This window comes from Trichoderma breve, chromosome 3 (assembly GCF_028502605.1).
Source record: "Trichoderma breve strain T069 chromosome 3, whole genome shotgun sequence".
Classification (NCBI taxonomy): Eukaryota; Fungi; Ascomycota; class Sordariomycetes; order Hypocreales; family Hypocreaceae; genus Trichoderma; species Trichoderma breve.
In genome coordinates, this window is record NC_079234.1 from 4652652 (window position 1) to 4667372 (window position 14721).

The window sequence follows — 14721 nt, forward strand, 5'->3', positions numbered from 1 at the left end:
GCTTTTGAGAAAAGTCAATCGACCACGATTGCATTCCCTTGCGATTTCTGCCATCATAGTGTAAATTCAGACAAGAAGGTTAAACACCTGCCAGATGAGCGGTTGTATTGTTGTGGCAGAGATGCCCCAATACAGCTTAGTTGGGGGTGTATTTTTCTGCCGCCTGGTCATATTTGGAAGCTGATGCACACACTTTGAACTTTTTTTTCCTCTTGCGCTACCCCACCAAGAATGCGAAGCAGCCTTGCAAAACACCCTGGCCTTTGAATTCTTGCTCTGCTGATATTTGCCTGGTACTGCCCCGCCTTTGAGTGTGTTGAGTCACAAGGAGTCACAAGAGGGTCTTGAGAGTCATAGAATCCGCATAAGCCTTGCCGTGTTGGATCTGGTTTGTCCAAGATTTTTATTCACGACGCTCTTGTTTTGTTCGACGATATCCAGAACTATAGCTAAAAATGGCTGACGCTACGATTGCCCCGGCCGTTGAGGACACGACGGTTGATGCCCCTGCCGCAACCGGCAAGCAGGACATCAACCCGTGGTCCGTCTCTGGAGAAGTCGGCGAGGATGGCAAGGTCAAGGCCATCGACTACCGAAAGCTCATTGACGAGTTCGGCACCAGCTTGATTGACGATGCGCTGTTGGAGCGCTGGGAGAAGGTGACGGGAAGCAAGCCGCATCGATTTATGCGCCGTGGGATTGTCTTTAGCCACAGAGATCTGACGACAATTCTTGATCGCTATGAGAAGGTAAGAGGATGCGAATGGTGTTATAGGCTTCTCTTCAGTATGAGACTCCGAATCTAACGCAATTTTACCAGAATGAGCCTTTCTTCCTCTACACTGGACGAGGCCCTAGCAGTGACAGCATGCACATTGGACATACTCAAGTGTTTGACTTTGTCAAGTATGAGTTTCATAGAGACCTTGACTTGGGGCAAGTGTTCTAATGTGTTATTACAGGTGGCTCCAGGATGTTCTTGACGCCCCCCTGATTATCATGTTGACAGATGGTGAGTTGTCTCTATGCAAGATTCTCATTGAATTGCTGCAGTAACACTAACTCTTTTATACAGATGAGAAATTCCTCTTCTCTGAAAAGCGAACAATTGAGGAGGTCATGAGCTACACTCAAACTAACGCCAAGGACATCATCTCTGCTGGCTTCGACATGAAGAAGACCTTCATCTTTTCCGATTATGAGTTCATGGGCGGTGCTTTTTACAGAAACATTTCTAGATTCTCCAAGAGGGTCACTTTCAACGTGGCCAAGGCCGTCTTTGGCTTCGATGGAAGGTGGGTTGTCGTTCGAGTGCTTCATTTACGTGGTATACCGCAACGAACAACATGTCACTAACCTTTCTTACCTCATTAGCTCGAACATCGGCAAGATTCACTTCCCTAGCATTCAGGGTGCCACATCCTTCGCCACATCCTTCCCCCACATCTTTGGTGACGATGAGAAGAAGACGGCCAAGATCCCCTGCTTAATTCCTTGCGCCATTGATCAGGACCCCTACTTCCGTTTGACGCGAGACTGCGCCGTGAGCCTTCGCTATGCCAAGCCCTCTCTGGTGCACATGAGATTCCTGGATGCCCTGCAAGGCCCTGGCTCCAAGATGTCGGCCAGTGACGACACCTCTGCCATTTTCATGAAGGACTCGGCCAAGGAGATCAAGAACAAGGTCAACAAATACGCCTTCTCAGGAGGTCGTGAGACTGTTGAGGAGCACCGTGAGAAGGGAGGCAACCCGGATGTCGATGTTTCATACCAATACTTGCAGTTCTTCCTGGAAGATGATGAGGTATGTGGCCCGTCAGATTTTGGTATGAGCAAGTTTCGCTAATCCTATGACTATAGGAACTGGCCAAGATTAGGGCAGACTACCTCAGCGGCAAGCTTCTGACTGGCGAGGTAAGTGCTTCATGCAGAACCCCTATGAGTAGCTGTCGGTATACTGACTGACATGTAAATAGCTTAAGGCGATATGCATTGCGAAACTCCAGGAGTATGTCGGCGCATTCCAGGAGAGAAGAGCCAAGGTTACAGACGAGGTCGTGAAGCAGTTCATGGCCGTCCGCCCGCTAGAATGGCAAGGAAACCCCAAGGTGCCCCGCGCAGATCTCGTTGTACCGGTGGTTAAGGCAGATGAAGCCGCTGCCTCGACAGAAGGTGGTCCCGAAAAGTTGACCAAGAACCAGCTGAAGAAACTGCTCAAGGAGCAGCAGATTGCGGCGAAGAAGGCTGAGAAGGCGAAGCAGAAGGAAGAGGGAGCGGCCAAGGCTGCGGAAGAGGCTAACTAGACTGCGTCTCTGTATAGGGTATGCATTGTTATAAGATGAAATGAATAAGAAAAAAAAATGTTAAACACCGCTTGCAAGTATCACTCACTCCATAGGCTTAGGGGGAGTTTAAGCTGTGGATGGAATGGTGTTTGGTACGATGTAATCTCTAAAAGTAACCACATCCCTGAGAATGCTGGATTACATGACTTGTTCATTCACGTCAATCATACAACCTGATCGAATAAAAGAGTCACACGACATGAAGAAAATCCATTCTATAAAAGTAAGACGAAATACAGGTAATGTTCTCCCTTATTCTGACAAAATAGGGGCTACACAGTATCTCTGTACATCATCAAGTATAGATACCTAAGTTGCCCAACTGTGAGGCCTGAAGCCATTGCGATACTCGTACTCGTACCTCCTCACCGCGTTCGCTTTGAGTGCTGATTGGGGCCACGTGAACGGTACGTGCCGGGGCCTGAGAGCCTCCACACCCGATACGGCAATATGTGGGGGCTATCAGTATCCCGGGGGCACCTTTGTTTTGCATGGATAGCACGGAGTACTTTATCTATGGGCGTTACAGACACAAGCACGGAGCATGAAGTCCTAGGAAGGGCCCAAGGAGATGTGAGACTCGGCGGGTATGTGAGGCCTGTAAGTACCAAGAATGGCTTCACTCTATTTGCAGCTGACCCAGCAAGCCCAAGTACCTGCTTTTGTACTGTCTCGCTGCTCCAGCGATCATCTTTCGAGTCTCCGATGGCGATCGCTTGCGGGCCATCAAGGGACTCGGACAGTGCCAGGCAGGAGATCCGCGACCGGCGAAGGGGGGCGGCGCACTAACAGGCAGCAACGCTACTGCAGCGACTATCTGTTACCCGACTCCTGTAGCCAGGAGCGAGGGGTCACAGTGCGCCTCAGCAGCACTAACGACAGGTACCTCACAGTAAGAATGCGTTAGGCAAGGTTCCTGAGCGGCTTTGGGTTGAGTTTCCCCGGGCTTGAACCAAGAGGTTGGGCTGCCTGGCGACTGCTCGCATACGTAATGACCGCTTCTCTCGGCCAGCCACGCCCTTTATTAGCCGGCCCTTCGTCCTTCTTCCATCTCTCATTCATCAATTCCTCTCCCATCTCTATCATCATCTCCATCTCAATCCGCATCGAGAACTCTGGTACCTGACATCACTACCATCAGTCACAATGCGGTTGTCTACTTCCGCCCTCGTGCTGGGCGCTGCCTCGTCGGCCATGGCGTTCCAGGACCAAAAGGTCCTCGGTGACTCCAAGCCGGCTGTCAAGTTCGGCGGCGACTTTGAGGCGCTTGCCTCGTCCCTCAAGGAGACGTTTGGCGAGCTCACTGCCGATGCCAAGGCCGTCTGGGAAGAGGTCTCTCTGCTCGCCCCGGATGCCATGGAGGCGTTCATTGCCGAGGCCAAGGGCATCAAGGCCAAGAAGCACGACCGCAAGGCCGATGGCGAATGGGACCATGTTGTCAAGGGTGCTGACCTCCAGAAGGTGTGGGTTGAGGACGACAAGACTGGAGAGTCCCGCCGTCTGGTGGGCGGCAAGCTGTCCAACTACAGCCTGCGAGCCAAGAAGGTCGATCCCGCAAAGCTCGGTGTCGATAAGGTGAAGCAATTCAGCGGATACCTCGACGATGACGAGAAGGACAAGCACTTGTTCTACTGTGAGTTTCCTAATCAATACAATTCCCCTATACGCAGGCCTCATGGCTAATCAATGTTGTGCTTTACAGGGTTCTTCGAGTCCCGCAACGACCCCAAGAACGACCCCGTCATCCTGTGGCTCAATGGCGGCCCAGGCTGCTCCTCCCTTACCGGTCTCTTCTTTGAGCTGGGCCCGGCCTCTATCAACCAGAAGATTCAGGTTGTCAACAACCCACACGCATGGAACAACAACGCTTCCGTCATCTTCCTTGACCAGCCGGTCAATGTGGGCTACTCATATGGCAGCGGCTCAGTCAGCGACACTGTCGCTGCTGGCAAGGACGTCTACGCCCTTCTCACCCTCTTCTTCCACCAGTTCCCCGAGTATTCTACTCAGGACTTCCACATTGCTGGAGAGTCATATGGCGGACACTACGTCCCCACCTTTGCGTCCGAGATCCTCTCCCACAAGGACCGCAACATCAACCTCAAGAGCATTGCAGTCGGCAATGGCTTGACTGATGAGTTCACCCAGTACGCTTACTACCGGCCCATGGCCTGCGGTGAGGGCGGTTACCCCGCTGTCCTGAGCGAGAGCCAGTGCAATGCCATGGACAGCTCCCTGCCTCGCTGCCAGAGTCTCATCAAGAACTGTTACGACTCGGAGAGCGCCTGGCTCTGCGTGCCCGCTTCCATCTACTGCAACAACGCCTTCATTGGACCGTACCAGCAGACTGGCTACAACCCCTACGATATCCGTTCCAAGTGCGAGGATTCCGGCAACCTGTGCTACAAGGGTCTGGGTTACATCTCTGAGTACCTGAACAAGCCTGATGTCATGGAGGCCCTCGGTGCTGAGGTGTCATCCTATGATTCCTGCAACTTCGACATCAACCGTAACTTCTTGATGCACGGTGACTGGATGAAGCCCATCTACCGCCTTGTTCCCGACCTGCTGAAGGAGATTCCCGTCCTTATCTACGCCGGTGACGCCGACTTCATCTGCAACTGGCTCGGCAACAAGGCCTGGGTCAATGCCCTCGAGTGGGAGCACGGCGACGAGTTCCGTAGCGCCAAGACTAAGGACCTCACTGTTGGAGACAAGACATACGGTAACGTTCAGTCATCACACAACCTCACCTGGATTCAGGTCTACGGCGCCGGCCACATGACACCCACGGATGAGCCCGAGGGCAGCATCAACTTTGTCAACCGCTGGATCGCTGGCGAGTGGGTTGCTAAGAAATGATGATGATTAAGATATCCGATGGGTTTTTGGTATAACCGGGCAGGAAATGACATATGGGCGCGGGTTGCATGTTTGTATTATGAATTATTAGTAAGAAACAAGAATAAAGACTTACTTTTATTATTATAACCTTGTATTGACCAAGTTTGCTGTTTGACCGTGCCATCTTGCTTCTTTGTTTGCGTCTCTTTCGCAACATGCTGTTGCCGGCTGCGTCGTCATCATCTCAGGTGGTATATGTATTAAAGTCGCTGCATACCTAATAGGTAGTGCTGTGACGTTTGCGTATCTCGGAGATGGCATAGCAATGAAGCAATTAGTCCGAGCGGTGTTTGTCGGTGATGTTGCGATGGGATGGTTGATCTCCGCAGGTGCTCCAATTCCCCCGCCCTAATTGCCTTGCAAGGTAGAAGTTCCGGTGCGGAGATGATGGCATCGGACGGAGGTTAGGAGTACATCTTTCCTCGTTCGCGAGGACAATTTCCTGCATTTGCATGGGGTACAGGGTATGCAAGGATGTCCCAACACGGTGACGAAGTACTAGGTAGTATCTGTTGGAAAGGTAGCAACTGCTTCCGTTCCATTCTTCTCCCCTCTCAATCACTTAATGGCTACTCAATCATCAGGCTAAAAAAAACAAGGAGGTGAAGATATCTTGATGACGCAGGTAGTTGTGGCGATGAGCTTGGCTTTCTTGGAAGTTTTGCTCGCCCAAATGCCGATATGCATGGGGTGATGGGATCATTGAAAAAGGTGGACTGATTTTTTCTCCCCTCTACGTCTCTCGCTTTCGCATTCTCTTCGATAATTGACTTATGATGCCTGGGGCTGGATGCATGTAACTCGGCCAGCACATTGAAAGTGACAAGAAACGAGCTGTCCATTAGGTTGATATATCCAATCATCTGGAGGTTAAGATACTGCACGTGCCTCAATGGGTTGACTGGGCGTCTAATGCTGAGCCCGTTGCGGCCGCTAGGTGTTTAGTGAAGGGACCCTGCTAAAGTTTACTGGTATAATCTGTGGAGAACAAAGTCCTAGCACCCCCATTCTCACGCTTTCAAAATACTTGGGGTGGTACGGCAGCAAAGTACGGGGGGAGCCGAGGATGTTCCTCCCTACGACTAATGCGAAGTGCTCGCATGTGCCCTCCTCGTGAAGCTCCTCGGCAATGAATATCCATTAATCTAATCGTGCGGGGGGGCCCTATTAAACACGGGGTCAGGATCAATATAATAGCAGACAAAAATATCACTGCTGTTATTATATGCCAAGGTAAAGGCAGGGTAGCATCCCAGCGATGCGGCGCTAATAGGTCTCCCCCAACAAAAAAGTAAAAAGAGAAAAAACTTTTCTCTAACTGGCTGCTTGTGAGAGCTGAACTTGGGCCGTTTGCCGCATCCGGCTCCGCATATCGCGGCCACAGCACGGAGAAACGGGGTAGATGCAACCACTCCGTCTTTCTTTGGTGCGGCTGGCCGGGAGGGCAAGAGGAAGTTGGTGTGGCGATACGGGAGGCTAGCATTGATTGAGAATGTTTTTGATGCCTTTTGAGCTTTGGGTGTCGCGTGGTTCCTGGACACTGGACACTGGAAGCTGTGCGAATAATTTAGTGTGAAGCTGCAAGTACCTGTTAGGTATCCGTGTATTGCACGGAGCATCAATGCCGGGTTTGCACGGCAATGGGGGATGCGAGTGCGAATCTGCTTGTGTGTTTCCGCCGATTGAGCCGAACCAAAGTGCTGTAGAAAACAAGGTGACAACCCCATGCACAGGTGCTACTGTACGGGTATACAATCGCACTCGCATCGCTGGAATGGAAGAAAACGGGCGGCATTTGCTGCATTCTCGTCCTTTTGGGCCTAGAGCCGATGTTGGGTTCTGGGGTGGAGATGCCAGGGGGGTTTTAGAACGACCAGAAGCTGGGCATGGAAGAGCCTGGCCAATGACCATGCCTGGCGAGTGTCGAAAGGAGATCAAGCATGGCGCAGGGCCTTCATTACCTGGGCGAGCACCAGCTGGGTCAAGAGTTGCGCCATGGTCGCGAGCATAATGGTAGTACCGTGATAACGTCCAATGGATTGTACTCGTATGATTTTGACCTCCAGTGCTGATTGAGTGACCGCCCGACCCGGTTCGGCTGGCACGGCCCCTGATGCGGGAGTTGTTGGTCGGATCGGTAGGCGACGAGTCGCAATCGTGGAGAGAGGCGAGGAAGCCGATGTTGGTGCGAGCATGAAGTGGAGGGGAGAAGATGGGATGAGGGAAAAAAAAAAGAAGAAGAAGAAGGGAGAGACTATCTAGATGACATCTACTGCAGTCGATATCAAGACAATGGCTGTATGAGAGCTATGTAATCCTCGGCACTTGTTGGTGCTCCCTATATCCCCTATCCCCAAAATCTCGTCTAGGATAGGCTACAATACAATTGAGTTTTTCTGTATTCCCTCCTCTCAGCTCAGCTGCTCATCGAGGCTGGCTTCAAAAGCGAAAATCGGCTCCTGCTCCGCGGGCTCCGAGACGACCAGGGGGGACGTCTGCTTGGTTATCGCGCGATATGTAGCAGCTCTTTTTGACTTTGGCCCCTGGCTTGCCGAGCGGCCGCTGAAGCTGAACAAGGGAGCCATTATTAACGACCGACAGGTTCGAGTTTTGTGAAATTAATGCCGTTCGTGGTTTAGAGACAAGTACCGAGCGGTGGTGCGTGACGTCCATATCGCGTTAATGCGAAATGAAGCTCCCGAGAACTAGGAGTAGTATAAACACCAGCTCGTCTCCCTCGAGCTGGCCTCTGTCTGACACGCCCCAAATAGTATCTTCATTGATCTCAGGCTTATCTCTCTCCCTTTGGCCCAATTAGCCAGCCCTGCCGTTTGTTTAATAATTGCTACTCCATCCGTATCTTTTGTCAAGCACACCAAGTAATACTGTACGATACTAAACGTCACATATCAACGGCGGTACTTTGCCGTCCCATACAATAAACCGAAAGCAGCAACAACGAGAAAGTTACTTCGCCTTCGCAGCCTCTGATCCGCTGGGCCACCAATTAAAAAGAGCAATCATCTACATACCACCATCTACATCTGGGTGGTTCATTATTTTCCCATTTTTTTTTTCTCGCTTGCATCATTGAGACTTGGTTGAACTGCTCCGTTGACCCGCCTGTTGCCCCAACAAATTCGCCAGGCGTGTATTTTTTTTTTGGCCCTCTTTCTCACCCCTCCCTTGGATCCAGCCTCGGCGGAAGCGGGTATCCAGAGCGCCCTCTTTTTTATTAATTTTCCTCTGCACTCTCGAGCTTTTTTAATATCTTTGTCATCGGGGACGAATTCCTCCAATCTCTCTTCATTTCCCACTTTGCTTTTATCATAGCCTGTTTGGCGTGCGCTTTGCATTGGCCAATATAGCCTGGAACTTTATTTTGGGGCAAAAGCAAGAAGCTTGGAACAAGCTTGTTGTGTTTGTTAGCGACAAAAAAAAGGTACTTGCGACTACACTGAGGGCCCCAGTGGCTGAACGACGACTTACACCGGTTGGCAGCAGAACTTTTGTCTTTTCACCACAACAAATTTGACATTCGTCTATACAAAACTTGCACGGTTTTTTTTTTCACCTGGCAGGTAGCATCTCGACATTCACCATGTCCAAACTCCAGATCTGGGCCTCGTTGCCCGAAGCCCACCTCTTCAACTTCCCTCCTGCCAACCCTCCGGCGCCAATCCCGCCGGCACATGTCCCTGCCACTATTCTGAGGCCCTTCAACATCCCAGATGATCTCTATGTGTCTGCTCTGGATGCTCGAGTTCCGTTGACGATTGCTGCTCTCTATGCTATCTCGGCGAAGCTGCTCAACAAGTACAACAAGGCGCGCAACAAGAAGCCCTGGGGCATTAGCAAAACACGCCCCTTCTTCGTCTTTGTCGTCCTGCACAACATCTTCCTCGCCGTCTACTCTGCCTGGACCTTCTGGGGCATGGTCGGCGTCATGCAGAGGAGTTTCGTCAGCCCCTTTGGCCCTGGCGGCGTCGCTGCTACTGCGGATGGCTTCTGCCGCCCCCACGGACCTCGAGGCCTGGGCAACTCCATCTACTTCAACGAGACCACTTTGAGCTGGGATAGTGCCTCACCGAGCTCCGTTGCGCATCTGCTTGCTTCCAATGGCATGCCTAGCACCACCGAGCCCGGCCGGATGTGGAACGAGGGTCTCAACTTTTACGGCTGGATCTTCTACCTGAGCAAGTTCTACGAGGTCCTCGACACCTTCATCATCTTGGCCAAGGGCAAGTACAGCTCTACTCTGCAGACTTACCACCATGCCGGTGCTATGATGTGCATGTGGGCTGGCATGCGGTATATGGCTATCCCCATCTGGATCTTCTGCCTCTTCAACTCTTTCATCCACTCTTTGATGGTGAGTTTTTTTTTTCTCCTGCTGTTGACTTACAGCTTTGTCTGCATCTTCTTTTTGCTAACCCTGCTCTCTAGTACACCTACTACACTCTATCGGCCTTCTCCATCAGAGTTCCCACGGCCCTGAAGCGTTCCCTGACCTCCATGCAAATCACCCAATTCATCATTGGAGCCACATTCGCCATGGTCCCTTCCTTCATCACATATGTTTCCCCCATCACTTCTACCCACGTCGTCACCGAAGAGTCTCCCGTCACCAGGAGCGCCCCGATCGACTACATCATCCCGACCGCCGTCAGTGCCTTGGATTCGCTCAAGCAGCTCATCTTCGGATCTGCCGAGGTCGCTGGCGCCGCCGAAGCTGCGGCCGCGCCCACCATTAGCAAGTCCACCACCGTCACCCGGACATTCGACCTTGTCCAGCCCTGCACTCTCACCACTGGTGAGACGTTTGCCATCTGGATCAACGTCGTCTACCTTGCCCCTCTCACCTACCTCTTCATCAGCTTCTTCATCGCAAGCTACGTCAAGCGAAGCAGCGCTGCCCAGAAGCTTGGCGGTAAGGCTGCTCGCGGCATGGGCGACGAGGTCACCCTTGCTGAAAAGGCTGGCTGGGAGGCTGCCCGTAACGTCGAGCGGGAGGTCTACGGCGGCGAGCAGATGGCAGAGGGAAGCAGCAGCCCCAATGGCAAGACCAAGCGCAGGGCTTAGAATGGCCTCGTCGTGAAAAAGGTCAAGACAAAAAGGCTAGTTGGCAAAAAGGGGGGTTTGAAAGTTGTAGGATACTCACGCTGAGCCAAAACCAATGAGTTTGGTTTGGTAATTCGTGAGATTTGGTTTTTGCTATATCATTTTTTACTTATGGGCATGGTGGAAGAAAGAACAAAAACTTCAGTTGCCCCGGGTATGGCGTTGTTTTATTTTAAAATCCTTCACTGGATGGGCTTTAGGGGGAGGGAAAAATTATTCATTGGTTTCACTCACACACATTAGTATTGCATGGACAAGGATAGTGTTGCATTTTCACTTGTCGTAATCATCAAAGCTGAAAACAGAGATACACGACTCGAATAGAATCTGAGAACTGACCGGATTATCGGATCAGAAGACGTTTCTTTGGTTTGACATTAGATTTTGTGATATGTGTCTGATAACTTATTCCTGTGCTTTTGTACTGTAGAGCGATGCCCCTTTTCCCTGCGTCAAGAGGTGAGATGTCCCCTTTTCCTTGCGTCAAAACATGTTCACTTCACTTGACGACAAAAAAACTACAAGCAGAAACCAGGAGAAACGTTTTCGAGTATGTGTAAAGAGAGTCAATTATCTGTCTATAGAGTTCGCCCTCCGGCTCACAAGAAAACAAGCGGCTAATCCGCCATCGGGGTATTACCTCCTTTCCAAACAATCCCGCACAGAAAAGGAAAAAAAAAAAAAAAGGATATAAAAATGTAAAGGAGCTGCCCAGGAGGGTATCCCGCTAAAGAAAACGCCCGCTTTCCCAAGTCTAGTAGTTTGTCTGTGTCTCTGAATCTGAATTTCCGTCCTGCTCGGCAAATTTTGTCCGAGATGAGTAAAGTTACCATGCAGTACTTCAAGAAAAAGAAGAAAAGATGAAGAAAAGAGGGGGTTTTGAGATGTCTGACGAGATTCTCTGTAGATCGAGTTTACCCCATTATCAAGGAATTGGTTGGGGTTTGTGTAAATAAGAACAAGGAAAAGAAAAAGATAAAAAAAAAATCATCAATCTGGTCTAATGGTCTATCGTCATTTGAGTTCCTCGTAACTTCATGTGTTCGCTCTGGGTATCGAAGATGCCGCCGCAGCGGCGACACGAGTGTAATAGGTGATAAGAAATCTGGCCTGCTCCCTGATGGATCTTGCCTACCAAAAAGGAGTCATATCGGCCGTGTAGGTTGATATTGCGGCTCAGCCACCAGGTCTCTCTTAGAAAGTGCTCCAGTTCCAGTCTCGCGGGACGCTGGCAGGAATCTCGGGGCCCTGGGGCAAGCCAAACGGCGTCGCTGGCTGGGCAGCGATGGGTGTGGAAGGGACCGTGCGATGGGCATCCGAGGATGCTGGGCTGGACACTAGGCTGCTTTCGCGGCTGTGCCATGTCTTGAACTGCTCGAAGCAGTGGTTGCACGTGCGTGACGGGACAGCGCGCGGGTTGAAGTTTGCGTCCTGGTCGAGCGGAAGCGCATAGCTAGAGTGCCAGTCGCAAAAGATGTTGCCACATTTGCGGCAGTGGTGCCGCCGGACAAAGTAGCTGAAATTGCGTTTGCACGTCGGGTCGTCGCAGATGGTGGATTCGGTGTCGGGCTAATCAGGGTAATGTTAGCGATAATCTGTGTTGTATATGAATCTCCGGGTTCAAACAAACCTTCCAGTGCTTGCGCGTAGGTGGCTCCGTAACGTCGGGGAAGAGGTCGAGATTCCACTCGCCATCGATACTGCTCTTGCCGCTCTCGCTGGCGCGACGGCCCATGCGCTGGCCGACGATGCCACTGAGGCTCATGAAGCCAGTGTTGGAGCGGCGCAGCGTCACGTCAGACCCAGAGTCGGAGCTCGAGTCGCCAGATCTTGACTTGGTCAAGGGTCGTTGTGGGAACTCGTCGTTTGGTCGCAAGGCAGCCGGCATGTAGACGGGCCGTACATGGGTGGCGTGATGAGCCTTGGGAGACGGCGGTGTCGAAACGGGATGCTGCTCATGGAAGCCGTTTGAGCTGTTTGGCGACAGCTGAGGTCCTGGAGGCAGCTGGAAGGACTGCGAGCGGTTGTGGCCATGAGGGCGTCTGCTGTTTGGCAGAAAGTGCCGGGACTGCTGCTGAGCACCCGGTACAGAAGGCATGATGAGCTGGGCCGCCATTGTGTCTGCTTTCTTTTTTTACACTTGTCCTTCCCTTCTCTTGTTGGGATTTCCGTTAATCCACAGGTTGATGTAAGAGGATAATGAATGGCGGAGTTGTGCCACGTTGATGCCGCCGCGCGGTGAGTGGCTTGGATATGTGTAGAGTTTGTTCGGTGATGAGTGAGATAAAATGTAAGAGCGGTTGCCCAAGGGTGTGTCGCACGCTATGCAGTAAAAGAGAAGAATGGAAAAAATGGGAGTTGATGATGGATAGAAGGTCGATTCGACACTGCTCTACTTGGGGAGATGAGGTCGAGGGATGTATTCGGTATCGAGATCGAGGGCGAGACGAAGATATAAAGCAGCCGAGGGTTGCAAGTGCCAGGTACGTGTACAGGCGGGTACTTGGCCGGTCTGGAGCTTACTTTACTGGTACCGACCGAGTCCGTCGAGTCGAGATTGATCCTCTGAGAATCGCACTGGGTCCTCCTATTCTGTGTTATGTCGGGTGTGTCGGCGAGTGGCCGGATTGGTGCGATTGGACAGGGGGCGGACTATCGCAGGGCGGCAATTGGACGGATGCTGACCGGTGGCGATGCGAGTCGCGGATTTTGGTATGTGGACGGCGTGGTAAGTAATATGGAGCGTGGAGTAGTTAGTAGTTCCAGTTATTGTATTGATCTGGAAGAACAAGGTTGGTGCTGGTAATCCAAGCGCAGTCGTTGGCCGTAGCATGGAATATGAATGTTTTTGACTGAGAGAGTGGGAGAGGAAAAAAGAAGAAGAAAAAAAAGTTGCGAGCAATATCCTCCCCCAACTGCCTTAGTACTGCTACCTTATGCAGCTCTGTCCGCTTTCCCTGTCTCATGCACGTCGTCCAGGCCACAGAGGAGCTAATGTACGTCTGTCCTGGTATTGAAAGCAACTACGGATACCTCCTACCTGACCTTACGGAGTAATATGTACGAAGCTGCGTCAGGTAGCCTGTACGACGGGTCTGGACGAGGTACGGAGCACAAGAGAAGAGCACCGTAAATGCATGTACTGTATATACTCCGTATGTGCAATGTACTCGTCCTACTCGTACGCTGCGAGCCACTCGGACAAGCAAATCCAGGCCTTGCTCGGGGTCTGTGTCCCTCTCTCGGCGTTTGGCTCCAGTTGTGTGGCACGGAACTTTGGGCCTCTGGGGAGGATTGATTGAATTGGTGGGCAGCCCATTGGCCCGCTCGGCCACTCCCACATGGGCTAAGGCAGCATGCTAACAATAAGACAAGATTTATTTTTACCCAAGCCTGGGCCGTCGAAAGTTTCGATTGTTTTGATCCATTGATGTTTTTCCTTTGCGTGGTCAGTACTCTGCAACTGCCGATACCAACAAGTAAGCATAACCCGGTATAAATCAGCACTCAGCTGAGCTTACATGTCCTGATAGGTAGCACCAGACAGCCGTATAGCACTGTAATACCTACCTTGGTACTTCTCGGCCCATCCATGCTAAATCTCATGCCCAAAGCCGTGACATGTCAAAATTGATGAAGATTTTTGGGGTCCCCGGCCACAAATGCAGCTCGTTCGTCATAGTAAGCTTAACGAGCCAGGGTGGCAGGTGCCTTGTTTCCCTTTTGCGCTCTCAGCCTGTCCGTCCTCGATTGCCTCGCGATGAACCTGAACCCGATGCTGCTGCCGGTCTGCGTACAGGATACCCTCCGCAGCGCCGATGGATGTAAGGTTGGCAAAGGTACCCCGTACTTGTTCGTGTATCACCCAGAAACGGCATCGAACCAACGAAAAGCGCTAATTACCTGCTTGCTTGGTCCTCCCCCCCAGCGCCTGGCTGCAGCGCAAAACGCGCGCCCCGTTTGTCGTCCACTGGTCGTTGAAGCCGTTCCAGTGCCTACGGCCAGCGCGAGCATCTCCCAGCACGAGCGCCAATCTCGTGAAGCGGAGCGCCACAGGCACCAGCGGCAACACCAACGGCAACACCAGCGGCAGCAAAAGCAACAAGAATGCAGACGCCATTGAGTTCTGTCAACTCTGGCCGCCCGCTAGCACTCGAGATTCGCCCCATGGGTATCCGCCCGATTGGCATGTAAGCGGCGTGGTTGTCCAGATGGGATTTAGGGGTCCTGGAGCTACGAGTACACTGGAAGTTGCCGTACCGTACGAGTTCCGCCAGCGTCGGTCTGCTTATATACGGAGTACTTGATATTCTGGTATTGCTTCCAGACAGACAAGACAACATCAGACAAC

General features: G+C 51.7%; 4 protein-coding genes across 4 annotated transcripts; 3 read left to right on the top strand and 1 right to left on the bottom strand.

The window, feature by feature from the left end:
- Positions 1-455: 455 nt before the first annotated feature.
- Positions 456-2303, top strand: T069G_05825 (tRNA synthetases class I (W and y) domain-containing protein; the record flags this gene model as incomplete). The annotated part of the gene is made up of 7 exons (XM_056173035.1): positions 456-749; positions 821-906; positions 963-1012; positions 1076-1295; positions 1375-1804; positions 1861-1914; positions 1977-2303. The coding sequence occupies 7 exons, from the start codon at positions 456-458 to the stop codon at positions 2301-2303; spliced, it is 1461 nt and encodes a 486-aa protein (XP_056029893.1).
- Positions 2304-3491: 1188 nt separating this feature from the next.
- T069G_05826 (serine carboxypeptidase domain-containing protein) lies at positions 3492-5207 on the top strand (the record flags this gene model as incomplete). The annotated part of the gene is made up of 2 exons (XM_056173036.1): positions 3492-3978; positions 4048-5207. The coding sequence occupies 2 exons, from the start codon at positions 3492-3494 to the stop codon at positions 5205-5207; spliced, it is 1647 nt and encodes a 548-aa protein (XP_056029894.1).
- A 3643-nt stretch (positions 5208-8850) lies between these two features.
- On the top strand, positions 8851-10331 carry T069G_05827 (GNS1/SUR4 family domain-containing protein; the record flags this gene model as incomplete). The annotated part of the gene is made up of 2 exons (XM_056173037.1): positions 8851-9621; positions 9696-10331. 2 exons carry the CDS (start codon positions 8851-8853, stop codon positions 10329-10331), a joined length of 1407 nt encoding a protein of 468 aa, XP_056029895.1.
- A 1233-nt stretch (positions 10332-11564) lies between these two features.
- On the bottom strand, positions 11565-12486 carry T069G_05828 (FYVE zinc finger domain-containing protein; the record flags this gene model as incomplete). The annotated part of the gene is made up of 2 exons (XM_056173038.1): positions 11565-11939; positions 12001-12486. 2 exons carry the CDS (start codon positions 12484-12486, stop codon positions 11565-11567), a joined length of 861 nt encoding a protein of 286 aa, XP_056029896.1.
- Between the last annotated feature and the right edge of the window lie 2235 nt (positions 12487-14721).